At 43.9% G+C, this 16,999-nt stretch overlaps 1 protein-coding gene across 13 annotated transcripts in view; it reads right to left on the bottom strand.

The window, feature by feature from the left end:
• The window catches only part of AFDN (afadin, adherens junction formation factor), a 141,038-nt gene that overhangs the window by 98,151 nt on the left and 25,888 nt on the right, over positions 1–16,999 (bottom strand). For 6 of the 13 annotated variants that reach the window (XM_066616412.1, XM_066616483.1, XM_066616439.1 and 3 more), the window contains exons 2-4: positions 14,666–14,861; positions 3,244–3,359; positions 1,811–1,971 (exon numbers count right to left, since the gene is read on the bottom strand). In XM_066616412.1, the coding sequence (XP_066472509.1) occupies positions 1,811–1,971; positions 3,244–3,359; positions 14,666–14,861 (473 nt within the window). The remainder of the gene's footprint in view (positions 1–1,810; positions 1,972–3,243; positions 3,360–14,665; positions 14,862–16,999) is intronic. The other 7 variants (XM_066616421.1, XM_066616448.1, XM_066616500.1 and 4 more) reach the window with 3 other exon arrangements.

Here is a 16,999-nt window from a genome sequence, read left to right as displayed (position 1 = left end):
AGAGGGGGGGCAGCTGGCTGACAACCCTCTCTCTCCAGGCGACCCCTCCCTCCCCCCTGAGCACATGAAAGAAAGGGGATCAACTTTGCATTGGTAAAGGGAGGGGCTGAGTGAAGCACCTTTCTAAGGCTTGGAGGAGGACTGATTGATAGATTGTCTTCTTAATGACTCTTATCTTACATCACAAAGGTCAGCTAGGCTATTTTTAAATCACTGTAGCAAAGCAACTTTGTTTTTTAAATGGATATGCTATAGTGAGGTGTTTTTTTTTTTGCCAACTACTGAGTGCTTGGAACCCATGAGAATAATGAGGCTCAACCTGTACTGACATATACAACATTCTTAATGCAGCAGTCCCAACTAAGTCAATGCTAAGTATTACAGATTGACTCAGCTGCCTAGCAGGCCAGCCCAGAAGACATGAAAAGCATGTCTGGGTGTGAAGAGCAGCTGTTTTCTACCAAGCAACTTAGAGAAGTCATGGGTTGTAGTAAAGAAAAAAGGTTTCTATATTTCTATTCTGTTTCCAGAACCCTTGCAGATGCCGAAAACTGCAAATAATCAAATCTGCAGTCTGACAGTTTTCTGAGGCATAGGAAGGTTGCTTGCAGATTCTCTGCATCTTAGAATGCCTGCCAGAGCCTTCTGGTAGGCACTTCTGATTTTCATAAGAACTGGAAATGCCTGCTAAAAGGTTAAAAGATTCCAGCAGGAATCAGACTCAAAAGACCTCCCAGAAGAAACCTTCAATTGTGTCCAGGAGGTTCTCTGCAGGTTCTCACTTGCAGGTCTGGAACCTGCGGTGGGTCAAATCCAAGGGTCCCAAATTTACAGATAAACAGAACCCAATGTATAGGAATTGCTAGGCCCTCTAACCTGCTACAGCTTCTCTCTCAAAATTACATGCAAAATCCAGAATGAATAATTAATAGTAAGGTGTACATGAAAGGCAAGTTGATAGAATCTATTGTCATAAATACTAATAGAAAATGCAGATTGTTAAGTGCCTATCAGACTGGAAGCAAAACAGAACTGTCTCAAAACAAGACAGTAGTCTCTATGTACTCTGGAAACTCCTAGGTACAAAGAAGTAAATAAGTTTATAAATTTAAAGGAATAAAATCCCACACAAAAATGATCTAATGACTACTGGATGTGTGAATGGTCCTCAAGGGACAACAAACGAAACATGGTAGGTTGAAATATGCTGTCACCAAGATGGAGCTGTCACATATTTTATACTTCAATTATACTGCTGCCTCTCTCGTCATATTAACAGGTCCTATATAGCAGTGTTTCTCAAACTGTGGGTCACGAACCAATTTCAGGTGGGTCCCCATTCATTTCAACATTTTTAATATATTAGACTTGATGCTCCCATGGTATGTGATTGCATTTGGGGAAATGTTACAGATCTGTATTTTTAACAACTTACTATGTATATTTTTTTTAACAATGATAGTACTCCTGGGTAAGTGTAGGTAGGACTGCAGTCTAGGATTGTTAAAATTTTCCTGCTTGATGATGTCACTTCCAGTAATGGCATCACATCCAGTGGGTCCTGAAAAATTCTCATTCTAAAAAGTGGGTCCCAGTGCTAAATGTGTGAGAACCACTGCTATATACTAAAGTAATAACCAATAATTAAGAGATGGCACTGGTGAGGACTTGCGTACTTCAACTCTGAATAAAGCAACTGCAAAAATTATGTATTTGACATATTGAGAGTTCAGTAGCACCATACTAGTGCTATTCATCAATGTGTAGGAAAATACTAATTTGAAGTCTTATTTGATGAACTGATACTCACATATCATCCCCATGAAATGGCCCATCATTGTCCAATGCTTGACGCAATGCTTCTTTCTCTCGCCTCTTTTTTTCCTTCTTTTCTTTCTTTGATAGCGTCCGCTTGAAGTTTTGGATCACTCCTTCCTTCTCTTGTTTCTCAGGGCCATTGCTTTGAGCCTTCTGAAACAAAGTTTAATTCTATGATCTGCTGCAATTGTAACCACTTCAAGTCAAACACATCTTATTTTAAAAACTGAATATAAAACCAAAGGCAATTACAATTTCTGTTCCTGAGTGAGAGCACTCGCTCATTCAAATCACAAAATTGAAGAAACTGTGACTGAACTTATTAACATCAATCAAACTTGCTAAGGCAGGAGCAGGTTCAGTCTCCTCAGGGAGGACAAAAACAGCACAATCTGACTAATGCTATGCATACACAGCCCAACTCATGAAAAGTGGCTTTTTAAGTTTCAGAAAATATTTGCACACTATGAGTCTCAGTTTCAGGAAGTATGAAAAGAACACTGAAATCCATGAAAAAATAAAATCATTTTCACCAACCTCTAGTTATAGCATTTCTTAATGGCTGCTAAGCTTTTCAAATAAAAGCAAATTAAATGTTCCCCTATTTCTACCAAACTATCTAATTTCCTATAAGAACTCCTAAGCTGCTTCGTCATCTCTGTCAATTACCAAAATTAAGACAGTCAACTGAAAAAGAGATTTCCTAAGTATGTTTACTAGCAAGTTCAAATGAACAAAAAAAAGTACATACCTGTGAATTCTCATATTGTTTTTATCACACACATAGGCAGCATGTTAAATCTCTGTATGGCCAATGACTACTCTGTATATGTCTTTGAGTAATTCAATTCAACAAATGTAAGGTGCTAGTTAAAAGCTCAACAGCAGCAGACAGTACTTATGTGGTTTAATTTAAGAGGTTCATAATGGATTTCAGAAAGATTTCCTCACAAACCCTTAGCAATCAACTGCTTGGTGTCAGTGGTAAAGCCAGAAAGAGTGTGATCCCACTGCCTGCCAGTCATACCATGATATTAGAGTAGATTAGTCTGCCTAACTCAAGCGCAATATATAGCACATGCTATATATTATGAGTGGCATCCCAATTAGCACTTCTGTTGTTGTGAGCCCCATCCATGAACAGAAGGAGTATTCCACTAGAAGAAGGGATCTAAGAGGAAGACATTCATGAACCAGTAATAGGCTCCTTCCATTCAGGAAGGAAGCTTCCAAGAGCAGAAACGCTGGTCAGGATGCTACCCAATCACTATAATAGAGAATGTTTATGTAAAATTCTGTCACACTCACCCAGGATACACTGTCAGCCTAGTTGGACATTTTTATTTATTTTTTAAAGGGCAAATTACAAAAACTCAAACACTTATAAAAATATCTATAAAATATATTTATGCTGCTTCTTGTTACCTTTGGAGGAAGTGCATCATTTTCATTCTTGAGAACAAACCTTCCCTCTCGATCATCTTTGTTCCAATTTAATTGCACGACGAGAGGCTTCTCATCTATATCCAATCTTCTTTCTTCTTCAAAACAAGAAAAGAAAAAAGGCATAACAAATAGGCCCTTATTAATTCATTTAAAAAATTGTATACCCCATGTTTTCTCCCACTAGGGAACTCAAAATGGCTTACAACAAAAATTTGAAATCCATCAGTACGAATACAATACAAAAAAAAGAAAGAAACCATCAGCAGCAAAATACTTTAACCAAGGCTAACAGAATCAAGCCACAGGAGGCATGAATTAATTCAAGGAAGTCCAAGAAAAGTCTCCTGAAAGAGTTATGTTGCTTGTCTCTGATGAAAAGCTGCCATAGAAGAAATCAGGTATAGTAGGAGGTTCTAGAAGGCAGGGGACACTAACCAAGACTAGCCTTCTGAGGTCCCAGAACACACAAGAAAACCCCACTCACAGATCTTAGCAAATGGGTACATTCATATGGAGAAACACTCCTTTATGCTTTCTAGTTCTAAGATGTAAAACACTTTATGTTTCAATAATCCAATCATAAGTTGACTAAGGCCCTAACCCTATTGAGATCTTGAGCTCCCAATCTTGAGTTCTGGCAGCACAAGATCCTTTATGGTTGCAAGAAAGCTAGGCGACTTTTGTGCACTTCCAAGCCAGTGCCACAACGGGCAACTGCATGGCGTTTCCAAAGGCCTCCATCCGCATCAGTAAGTTGGGGACCAGCACCAGGGGACATCCACTAAAATTGAGTGTTGGGGAGTTAGGACAGACAAAAGAAAATATTTCTTTACTCAGCGTGTGGTTGGTCTGTGGAACTCATAGCTGCAGGATGTGGTGACGGCATCTGGCCTGGATGCCTTTAAAAGGGGATTGGACATGTTTCTGGAGGAAAAATTCATTATGGGTTACAAGCCATGATGTGTATGTGCAACCTCCTGATTTTAGAAATGGGCTATGTCAGGATGCCATATGCAAGGGAGGGCACCAAGATGCAGGTCTCTTGTTGTCTGGTGTGCTCCCTGGGGCATTTGGTGCACCGCTGTGAGATACGGGAAGCTGGACTAGATGGGCCCATGGCCTGATCCAGTGGGGCTGCTCTTATGTTCTTAAGTTGCGGGCAGAGAAGGAGTGTATTCCATGGCACTGGAGTATGCCAAATCCCTAGGCCACAATGTCCCCTTTTCGTCTTCAGACATACACCAACAAAAGCCAAGGACACCCACAAGCAATTGGGCAGCCTACCAAGGAGTATTTTTACTTACTACCTGCTGCCTATCTGATCACGCACCACCACCACTGCAAACTGCACAGACTCTGCCAGCATGGCTGCATCGGTGCCAATGTGGGGGACAGAACTGGGCAGCTTGACATGGATCACCATGACCAGGTCTGTCTGAGTCAGAAATGGGCATAGCTGGCAAACCAATCAAAGTTAGAGAAAGACATTCTGGGCCATAGTTGTCACCTAGATATCCAGGAGCAAGCTTGGATCCAGAAGTGCCCCCAAAGTGCAAATCTGCTATTTCAAGGGGAGTCTTCTGAACAGGAGCTCTCTTACTCAGATTTAATTTCAGTTTGCTTGTCTCCATCCAGTCCTTCATTGACTTCTGTCATCTGATCAGAACTGCCAAAATGTCTTCAGCTGGGATACAGCACAGATATATGAAGCTGGATATCATTACCATATTGAGGGCATCCAACCCCAAATTCCCAGATGATCTCTTGCAACAGTTTCACATTTATGCTAAAGAGCATTTGGGGGGGGGGGATGAGACAGAATCCTGTAAGACATCAGAGGCCAATGGCGACAGCACCGAACAGGGGTAGCCCAGCACTACATTCTGGAACTTAGCCCAGAAGTAGTGCCTGTCACCCCAACCCCACAAGGCAGTCCAGAAAGATACCTTGGTTGACTGTACAGAATATTGCCAAGAGGTCCAGCAGAACCAACAGTGACATGCTCCACCTTTCCAATCTCTTCAGTAGATCATTCATAAAGGTGATCAAAACCATTTTCATAACAGTCAGTTTGAAAACCAGAAGGAAAAGGATCAAGATATAGGCAGCTCTTTATTAAGATGGTCTTAATCTGCACGTTTTCACAATAGCACAATTTGCATATTATACTGGAAGTCTAATGCCAGAAATTTTCAAAATAATGTTGTCAATTAACTGCTAATAAGTTGATAGTAAGCAACCCATTAGAAACTGGCAGCATTGGGGGAGGGTATGTTAAAGCCAAAAGATTTAAAGTGCTGGGGGACTTCAATGTTCATGCCGAGGCCCCTGTGGCAGGTGCAGCTCAGGATTTCATGGCTGCCATGACAACCATGGGCCTGTCCCAGAAGATCTGGGCCCCGACACATACAGCAGGACACGTGTTGGACCTGGTGTTTACAGCTGGGCATGGGGGCAATGATCTGGAGGTAGAGGAGATCAACATCACTCCGTTGTCATGGACAGATCATTTCCTGGTAGGGTTTAGGCTTGTTGCGACTTCCTACCTCCGCAGAGGCGGGGGACCGTTTTCTATGGTCCGCCCCCGGAGGCTAATGGATCCTGAAGGCTTCCTGAGGGCCCCGGGGGATTTTCCCACTGCCAAGACTGGTGCCTCATCTGTGTCCCTGGTCGACCTCTGGAATGGGGAAATGTCCAGGGCTGTGGATGAGATTGCTCCGGAGCGACCTCTGCCACGCCGCAGACTCGGAGCGGCTCCTTGGTTCACTGAGGAGCTGCGAACGATGAAGCGGCAGGGCAGGCGTCTAGAGCGACGGTGGCAGAAAACTCATGATGAATCCGATCGGACACGGAGTAGAGCTCATTATAGAGCCTACTCCGTGGCGGTGGTAGCAGCGAAGAGATCGTTCTTCTCTGCTACCATTGCGTCTGCTGATAGCCGTCCGGCAGAGCTGTTCCGTGTGGTGCGGGGCCTCCTCCATCAGGCCCCGCCAGTGGACCAGGAGGAATACACGGTCAGCCGCTGTGACGTGCTTGCCCAACACTTTGCAGATAAAATTGATCGTATTCGTCGCGACTTGGATGCCACATTGACAATGTCTGTTGATGTCCCCTTGGCAACTGCTTGTCCAGTATTGTGGGATTCTTTTCAGCTTGTGCAGCCTGAGGATGTGGACAGACTCCTTTGGAGTGTGAGGCCGTCTGCCTGCCTGCTTGACCCTTGCCCAGCTTGGCTGATTAGAGCGGCCCGGGGGGGACTGGCTGAGTGGATAGGGAGGGTGGTCAACTCTTCTTTGATGGAGGGGACATTGCCGCTCGCCTTGAAGCAGGCAGTGGTTCGCCCCCTCCTGAAGAAGCCCTCCCTGGATTCCACTGTGTTGAATAACTATCGGCCAGTCTCCAACATCCCGTTTCTGGGCAAGGTAATTGAGCGGGTAGTGGCGTCCCAACTCCAGAGGGTCTTGGATGAAGCGGATTATCTGGATCCTTTTCAATCTGGTTTCAGACCGGGCTTTGGGACGGAAACTGCCTTGGTCGCCTTGGTGGATGACCTACGCCGGGGACTGGACAGGGGGAGTGCGTCCCTGTTGGTCCTGCTGGACCTCTCGGCGGCTTTCGATACCATCGACCATGGTATCCTTCTGGGCCGATTGGCCGAGTTGGGAGTTGGAGGCACTGTTTTGCGGTGGTTCCGCTCCTACTTGGAGGGTCGGTCCCAGATGGTGGTGCTGGGGGATGCCTGTTCGACACCCTGGCCCTTGAGGTGCGGGGTGCCGCAGGGTTCAATTCTGTCCCCCATGCTATTTAAATATCTACATGAAACCGCTGGGAGAGGTCATCCGGGGGTTTGGAGTGAGGTGTCATCAATATGCTGATGACACCCAGCTCTATCTCTCCTTTCCTCCAGACTCCAAGGTGGCGGTTGAGGGCCTGGAGCGCTGTCTGGAAGCAGTGAGGATCTGGATGGGGGCTAACAAGCTGAAATTAAATCCGGATAAGACAGAGGCTCTCCTGGTTCGGAAATCCTCGATGCAGGTGCTGGATTATCGACTTGCTCTGAATGGGGTTGCACTCCCTCTGAAGGAGCAGGTTCGCAGCTTGGGGGTCCTCCTGGATTCGCAGCTGCTCCTGGATTCCCAGGTGGCGGCTGTGGCTAGGGGGGCCTTTGCTCAGCTTCGGCTGGTGCGCCAGCTGCGACCGTACTTGGATCGTGCAGACCTGGCCACGGTGATCCATGCCACGGTGACATCGAGGTTAGATTACTGTAACGCGCTCTATGTGGGGCTGCCCCTGAAGACGGTTCGGAAACTACAATTAGTACAGAATGCGGCGGCCCGTGTGGTCACCGGAGCCAGGCGGTTTGACTCTGTCAGCCCGCTTCTCCGGGGGCTGCATTGGCTGCCCATTCGTTTCCGGGCCCAATTCAAGGTGCTGGTTTTGACCTTTAAAGCCCTATACTGCTCTGGGCCAGGATATCTTAGAGACCACCTACTCCCGTACAATCCGGCTCGCCATCTCAGGTCATCAGAGAAGGCCTTTTTGCAAGTGCCGCCACCCAAGGAGGTCCGGGGGGTGGCTGCAAGAAATAGGGCCTTCTCGGTAGTGGCACCAACATTATGGAACTCCCTTCCCCTTGACTTGAGAATGGCTCCCTCTCTTGAGAGCTTTCGGCGAGGCCTGAAAACACTGTTGTTTAAACAAGCCTTCTGATTTCTGGCCTTCTTAACTTTTTATACATCTTTTAGTTTTACAGGCTTGATTCCTCGGTGATCTGCTCTTTTACTCTTTTAATCTGACTACTGTTTTTATGGCCCTGTAGTGTGTTTTTAAATGTTTTATCTGTTTGTATTAATGTTTTTTAAATTCTATTGTTTTTTAATATGTTGTTAGCCGCCCTGGGTCCCGTTAGGGAGAAGGGCGGGATAAAAATAAAGTTTTATTATTTATTTATTATTTAAAAAAAAAGAAAGAAAGAAAAATGCATCCTCAGGGCTGCCACTTAGCTGTCAAACAGCCCAATCCTAATCTGCCCTGGAGCAGGCAAGTCAGCAGGCCTCCGCCACATCAAAGGCAGGGTTGAGGCTGAAAGCAGCTCAGCCCAGGGCAAGGGAAATTGCTTTCTCTTACCCTGCGTAAAGTGGCAGTAGCCCCAATGGGGCTACTGTATCTGCGCAGAGGCCTGGAGCTGCCCCAGGTTACTTGGGAATGGAGATAGTCATAAGTGCTGGATCCTGGCCCCGCCCCCTGCCCACACCCTCCCCCACCCCAAAACACCTCCCTCCCACCCTCCCCATGCCCCGCAGACCCCCTGCACCAGCCTAGCTCAGTCAGCGCGGGCTTATCTTTTAGGCCAACCAAGCAGGGCTTGCGCTGACCTCCCTTCTCTCCTGGTGGCGTGAAAGTGCTTTATGGCACTTTTGCAACACCAGTGGCCTGGTGCAAGGGACTTGCGCCAGCTGATTGCCTTTTTAAGATTGAACTCTGAGTTACCTTACCAGCATTTTTGTCTTCCTCATTGTTTTCTCAGCCATCAACACCTGAGCCACTCCCAGTAGCCAACTTGGGTTAACAGCCTACTTCTCAACCCTCCCCCTACACCATCTTGAGCAAGCAGAAGTCACCATTTATCAGTATGAGTGTTAAATGGCTTTTTCCCTGGTAACAAAGTACAGGCAGGACCTCGGTATCCACTGATTTGGTACCCACTGATTGGACTCAGCACTGATACCAAGGTCCACCTTTAAATGCCTTGTAACAAAGAAAAAAAAGCACCAAAATCCAATTTCCTACCTTTGTGCTGTTAAATAATTATAATTTAATTCAATTAGATTCTATTATTCATCACATCTAACATAAGAACATAAGAACATAAGAACAGCCCCACTGGATCAGGCCATAGGCCCATCTAGTCCAGCCTCCTGTATCTCACAGCGGCCCACCAAATGCCCCAGGGAGCACACCAGATAACAAGACACCTCATCCTGGTGCCCTCCCCTACATCTGGCATTCTGACTTAACCCATTCCTATAATCAGGAGGTTGCGCATACACATCATGGCTTGTACCCCATAATGGATTTTTCCTCCAGAAACTCGTCCAATCCCCTTTTAAAGGCGTCTAGGCTAGACGCCAGCACCACATCCTGTGGCAAGGAGTTCCACAGACCCACCACGCGCTGAGTAAAGAAATATTTTCTTTTGTCTGTCCTAACCCGCCCAACACTCAATTTTAGTGGATGTCCCCTGGTTCTGGTATTATGTGAGAGTGTAAAGAGCATCTCCCTATCCACTCTGTCCATCCCCTGCATAATTTTGTATGTCTCAATCATGTCCCCCCTCAAGCGTCTCTTTTCTAGGCTGAAGAGGCCCAAACGCCGTAGCCTTTCCTCATAAGGAAGGTGCCCCAGCCCCGTAATCATCTTAGTCGCTCTCTTTTGCACCTTTTCCATTTCCACTATGTCTTTTTTGAGATGCGGCGACCAGAACTGGACACAATACTCCAGGTGTGGCCTTACCATCGATTTGTACAACGGCATTATAATACTAACCGTTTTGTTCTCAATACCCTTCCTAATGATCCCAAGCATAGAATTGGCCTTCTTCACTGCCACCGCACATTGGGTCGACACTTTCAGCGACCTGTCCACCACCACCCCAAGATCTCTCTCCTGATCTGTCACAGACAGCTCAGAACCCATCAGCCTATATCTAAAGTTTTGATTTTTTGCCCCAATGTGCATGACTTTACACTTACTGACATTGAAGCGCATCTGCCATTTTGCTGCCCATTCTGCCAGTCTGGAGAGATCCTTCTGGAGCTCCTCACAATCACTTCTGGTCTTTACCACTCGGAAAAGTTTGGTGTCGTCTGCAAACTTAGCCACTTCACTGCTCAACCCTGTCTCCAGGTCATTTATGAAGAGGTGGCTCTTTATCTAGTGGCTGAATGTGGTACAGTGGCTATATCAATGCATTCTGGAGCGACAATAGAAGAGCAAGAAACCTGGAAATGGGTCTTTAAAGCTATTTTTCTACTGATTTGGTCTCTACTGATTTTTTTTTTTAATCCACTGGGGGTTCCAGAATAGAACTCCAGTGGACAACGAGGCACAACCTGCATTCAGCCATGGATATCAGCAGCCTTGCTGCCCTACTCCATTGAGACTCCCTCTATAATTGCCAGTCATTAACACGAGTGTTTGCTGGCCTAACCCATGCCAAAGCCATTTTAATTTATGCATTTTCAACATACACACCATTTTCCATTTTAAAATAACTTCCATGTAAATTGAGAGTTGTCTATATCTCTTACTACATGACCAGTAATAGCAGTACACTTCAAATTTCTGAGTAATTTCATGCAGCATGAAATGCTTCATGCTTTTTCAGTAATTTCATGCTTTTCTGTAATAGTCAAATACTATTGGTAACAGAACAGAGCCTGAAGTCCATTCACACCATGTCACCTCAAAGTTACTGTCCAACCTTCCAAGGAAAGAATCCTATTAATCAATCATAAACCGAATCACTATAAACCACAAAATTCTCAACTCTTCCAACAATTCAGAAAAATCCAGTTGTATCAAATGTGAACAAGAGGTCCAAGTTCATATGTTGACACACTGTCTTCCTCATGGACACAGACTGCTTATCAGAACCAATAAAACAAAGATCATGAAGATTTACTAAAATGGGTCAAACAAACAAATGTTGCCTCAAATCATGAGGTGCAAAAAACAAACAAATGTTGCCTCAAATCATGAGAAGCAATAAAGTCACCTTTAAAGGCTTAATTCTACTACTCTAGACATGTCATCAGAACCAGTCTAGAAGAAATGCAACAACCCAAAAAACAAAAATACAAATTCCCATTCTCCTGCCTACACCCAATAAGGAAAATATGGCTAATGTGAGAAAAATGACATAAATGTTCTGGAAGGAAACACATTTTAATTACAATGCCTGTGTAACACAGGTATGTATAAATCCATGCTGAGCAACAGCCCAGAAAAAAGGGTGGCCTGAGAAAGATGTTAAACTGTCTGATATTCTAAGGATTAGTTTAATATCTAAGTTACTGTTGGTTCTTATTTCCATGAATAGTTCATTAGGACGTGCATAATGGTTCAGGATGTGCAGTTCTGAGGGTTGAGTAGACCCATACCTTCTGTTATTGTATGATAATATTGAGGTTTACATACTATTTTTAATTTCAAACATAATCTTGCTTGTGTTTATCACAAAGTTGATGTTTCTATTTTCAACTTTTTTTCTGTTGCCAACTGGCAAAAGGGATCCTTATATAAGAGTGCAGCAGCTTGCAACTGCTACAAGACTGGATATATTTATTGTCAGAATAAAATAATACTGTTCAGTACATTAGTGGAACAAATCTTATAACAAACAATATAATATATTTAATGGTGTTAGAAACACTGAATAATTGACATCCCAATCTTAACCTATGCTAATCAGGTAGGCCAACTGACCTGCACTGCATCCAGTGCAGGATAGGAGGTGGCTGCCACGCAACTTGGATTTATTTCCCCTTACGCCATGTAGCGCAGCAGCCACTTCAATGGGGCTACTCAGATCTGTGCCAGCAATGCTGGGCTGCTCAGGAGGGTGAGTTAGGATACAGCCTAGGTCACCCAGGCCCGTTCCACCCCCCTCCCACCCAGGCCTGGTCCGGCTATCAGTCTGCCCTCGCCCCAAAAATGCCTCCTGCCACCCGTCCCAATCCCCCCACACAAGCCTCTCTAGGCCAGCACAAACTTACCCCTGACAGGCCAGGATCCAGCTGAGGGATCTCAGGCTTGCCTCTCCAGCTCACGAGTCATCAAACACATACCTCCTTACAGCATGTTTGCAATACTCCTGGGCTGGTGTAAGGGAATTACACTGGCTGATGTTACCTTTAGGATTGTGCTCTTGGGGCCCAATCCTATCCAATTTCCCAAAGCGTTGATGCAGCCATGATGCAGCCCTGTGGTAAGGGAACAAATATTCCCTCATCTCGAAGAGGCCTCCACAACTACCCCTCCATTGCAAAATGCAGTGCATGCCCTGTTGGCACAGCTGCATAAGTACTAGACAGTTGGATAGGGTTGGGCCCTTAGTCTCAAATTGGCTATTTCAATTTTTCTTAAAAAGTTTTTTCACCAAGCCTTCAGATATCCAATTTTCATCAACAGTTTCAAACACAAATGTGCTATATATTATAATCACCTCACCCTCTTCCAAATTCTCCCTTTAAAAAAGCAAAGAGTTATGAAATTCAGACCCCACCCAGTTTTAACTAATTTTCTGTGAGTTTTATTCCACCTTCTAATACACAATTATACAGCATATGAAATGTTTATTTAAAGCAATGTTCCCCTTCAGAAGAAGAAATCTTAGACTTAGGTAAAGTTACTAGGCTAGAATGAAAATAAAATGTGTGAGAACCACTGCTTCACAAAGTTTTAGATTAGTGGTTCTCAAACTTTTAGCACTGGGACCCACTTTTAAGAATGAGAATCTGTCAGAACCCACGGGAAATGATGTCATGATCGGAAGTGACCTCAGCAAGCAGAAAATTTTTTAACAATCCAAGGCTGCAATCCTACCCACACTTACCCAAGAGTAAGTCCCATTGACTATCATTGTTAAAAGCATATACAGAGTAGCCTGTTCAAAGTACAGAGCTGTAACATTTCCCAAGGCAAGCACATACCATGGTAGCATCAATATATTAATAATAATACAGGTGGAGCCTTTTTATGCACATGAGTTTCGTTCCCTGATCCGCTGCGATTAGGAAAAAACACTTTGTGCTAAATCAGATCCAAAAATGATGTTTTACACAATTGCATAGAGTTAAGCAAATACATTACAGCCTGACACTTGGGGATAGAAGGAAACAAAGGCAGCGGTTCTCAATCACCTCCCCCTCCGCCACTCCAGCTGTTGCCAGCTGTCCCTGCTTTTTTTCACAGGTGGGATGCTGGGCTTTTAAGAGTCCAGTCCTATGCATTTCTACTCAGAAGTAAGTCCCATTGTAGTCAACGGGGCTTACTTCCAGGAAAGTGTGGATCAGATTGTAGCCTGAGAGCCCAGTTCTATGCCTGCCTACTCAGAAGTAAGTCCCATTCTAGTCAATGGGGCTTACTTCCAGGAAAGTGTGGATTGGATTGTAGCCTAAATCTCATGCTTTGCTTGCTGGGAAGACTTGCTTGCGGGGCTGTTTTGTTCCTGTAGACTGGAGCACGTAGAGCCTGCACCATCTTGGGAGGGGGGGGGAATTCGGCAAACATTCCCTGGGTTTTTTAAAGCAATCCCCCCTGTTACTACCGCACCTTCCCCGCTGTTGTGTGTGTATGTGTGTGTGTGCACGAGTGCATGTGCACATGTGAGTGAGAGAGCGAGCGCTCCACCTTGCTGCACATGTTCTGGCTACAGAGGTCCCCCTCCTTCCCCTCTTCAGCCTCTTTGCTGGCTCAGGGGCTCCAGGAGTCTTACTGTTCCTTCGAAAGGGGAACCTCTTCCATGATTCCAGGGCTATTTCCTTGCCTGTTCAAGGCAGAGTCTTTTGCAGTGTTTTGGGCTGTCTTGAAATGGAACAAAACACCAGCGCAAGGCAAAGGAGGCAAAGGTGTGTGCGACTTTGAATTCCCCCCACCTGATTCACTTTGAGATAAATCCGCAGATAAATAATCTGTGGATAAATAGGTTGCACCTGTATATTAAAAATATTATATATTAAAAATAAAATATTGAAATGAATGGGGAACCACCTGAAATTTAACTGCGACTCACCTAGTGGGTCCCAACCCACATTTTGAAAAACACTATTTTAAACACTTCTGAATAATGTTCTGATCATCAGAACCGCCACACTTGTAACTGCACAAAGACCACAAGAAAGCTTTGACTGTTTTTTCTTCTCTACTCCCATTAGGAGATAGGCTGGCACATTGTGTGCCAGCTGAAACTACCAATCCACTTTCAAAAGCAGGTCCAGTAATCAGTCTTTCAGGATATAAGAAAATAGACCATAATGAATGGCCCCTGCTTTACAGCTGAAAACCAATATTTCAATTATGCTTCTTAAAGAGACTCACCACAGCCTAAACCTCCTACGTTAAAAAAGTGAAATGCAAAATGTTGTCTATCAATGCAACTGGAGAATTTTTATAAGCCGATAATTTTAATATCTTGAGTATGAATGCTCTTATTTTGTAAAAAATAAAAATGGAGTGCTATTTTTTATGATGTAAAATCTTAAGCTCTGTCAGTTTCTGTGTCACAATCAACTGACAAGTAGTTACATTTAAGAAATATATGCTGGAACTCTGAGAAAATCTTAAAAATTCAAGATGTTTCCATGTTTAAAAAAATAAGTCTCAAACATAATACACTAACCTCCACTGACGTGCACTTCATAAAGTGAGTATTTAGGGGATGACAACATTCGCATATCTGGTCGAAATTTCTCTGCAAGTGTTTCTATCACATCTTGTGTTGTGGCAGTACTAGACACACGGATACACTTTGTGGCAAAATTTCCAGCTGCTTTGTCTTGAAAATAAAATCTCATAACTCCATGGAACTCAAGATCCTGTAATGAAATAAAATAGAGTGAATAAAATTTTGCCCAGTAACACGTTTCTTATTTTCATAAAGGCATTTATTTCCAGCAACTTATTAATAATTTGCATGTTTAATACACTAGGTTCTCCTCAGACATACTGCATTAACTAAGCAGAGAAAACAGACCAACTAAGCACAATTCTATAAATATTTACATTACATTGATTTAAGTCTCAGTGAATTCAGTGAATAGATATGCACAGGATTGCACTGAAAAAGTATGAGCCCAAGTAGTGTTCTACAAATAGAATTCCCTTCTCTCCCCCAAATTTACTATTCAGAAATAGTAGGTAGTCTCCAGTTCATTAGTCTATTAAGATGTCAAAACCAAGAACTCCAATTAAGCTGGTCTGAACTGCTTTTGGAATTTCAGTACTCACAGGATTGCATTATCTTGAAACAGTCACTAACCATGTTAAATGCTACTTCTCTTCAATGCCTGACTAAGGACATCGTCCAGATACAGTGGTGCCTCGCATAACGAAATTAATCCGTTCCGCGAGTCCTTTCGTTATGCGAGTTTTTCGTTTTGCGAAGTGCGTTTTCCCATAGGAATGCATTGAAATTTAATTAATGCGTTCCTATGGGCAAGAAAAGTCAGAACAAAGTCAAATTTGGTTTACAAAGTGTTTATTAAGTGCTCTTTAAAGGCATACATACTGTACAGAGGATTTCAAAAATGGGGGGGATGCTGAGTGGGGAGCTTGAAGGCTGTAGTCCTGTGCACACTTTCCTGGGAGTAAGCACAATGGGACTTACTTCTGAGGAGACACGCACAGGATTGTGCTCTAAGCTGGGGAGGACACAGCAGCTGCACTCAATTGCTTGCTTTTGCCATGATCATGGGGGGAAATGTGAAGGAAATGGGGCAGTGAGAGGGTGAATGAGCAATGGGGGGATGCTGAGTGGGGAGTTTGAAGGCTGTAATCCTGTGCACACTTTCCTGGGAGCAAGCTGACATGAAGATCCTCCCCTTACTAGGGTGAACGGGATCATAAAGTGACATGAAGATCCGCCCCTTACTAGGGTGGACGGGATCATAAAGGGACATGAAGATCCGCCCCTTACTAGGGTGAACGGGATCATAAAGGGACATGAAGATCCGCCCCTTACTAGGGTGGACGGGATCATAAAGGGACATGAAGATCCGCCCCTTACTAGGGTGAACAGGACCATAAAGGGACATGAAGATCCGCCCCTTACTAGGGTGAACGGGACCATAAAGTGACATGAAGATCCGCCCCTTACTAGGGTGGACGGGATCATAAAGGGACATGAAGATCCGCCCCTTAGGGGTGGACGGGGTCATAAAGGGACATGAAGATCCGCCCCTTACTAGGGTGGACGGGGTCATAAAGGGACATGAAGATCCGCCCCTTACTAGGGTGAACCGGATCATAAAGGGACATGAAGATCCCCCCCTTAAGACAAACCAGGACAATAAAAAAAAATTCGTTATGCGAAGCATAAGTCATAAAAATTCGTTATGCGAGTTACCAAACTTCACATACCGCTTTCGTTCTGCGGATTTTTCGCTGCGCGGGGCATTCGTTATGCGAGGTACCACTGTACTTGTTGAACTGGTATTTTATTTCCTTTAACTAATATTACGTAATTTAGTCAAAATCTTTTCAGTGTGTCATTTTCTACCTTGAGGGATTTATTATTATGTATTATAACTAAGATCATGAATCAGTTAATCTTCTGTCTATCTTGTCTGATTGGTTGATATAGCTGTATCAGCATATCAAAATAAAAATGTATTTTGGAGATGTTAAAGAATATTACAAGTACGTTACAAAAAATGGAACAACTTCTGTTGGAAGGAAAAATAATCTTTAATATGTTCCTTAATCCTACATTACACTAGATCAGTCACTAGATCACTGATGCTTCCAGCTTTAAACTGATACTTCCACCTTAATTAGCTCCCTAACAATCCTTATCCAAAATATTTTGGAGTAACTTTGGACCGAACTCTCTCTTATAAGTCACACCTCGAGAACACATCCACAAAAATCAATACCAGGAACAACATACTTCAGAAATTAATAGGAACAAGATGGGGAGCTTCAGCCACTACTCCCAGAACATCAGCATTAGGAC

The sequence above is a fragment of the Tiliqua scincoides genome, chromosome 1 (assembly GCF_035046505.1).
Source record: "Tiliqua scincoides isolate rTilSci1 chromosome 1, rTilSci1.hap2, whole genome shotgun sequence".
Taxonomy (NCBI): domain Eukaryota; kingdom Metazoa; phylum Chordata; class Lepidosauria; order Squamata; family Scincidae; genus Tiliqua; species Tiliqua scincoides.
This window is presented reverse-complemented; position numbering and strand designations above follow the sequence as displayed.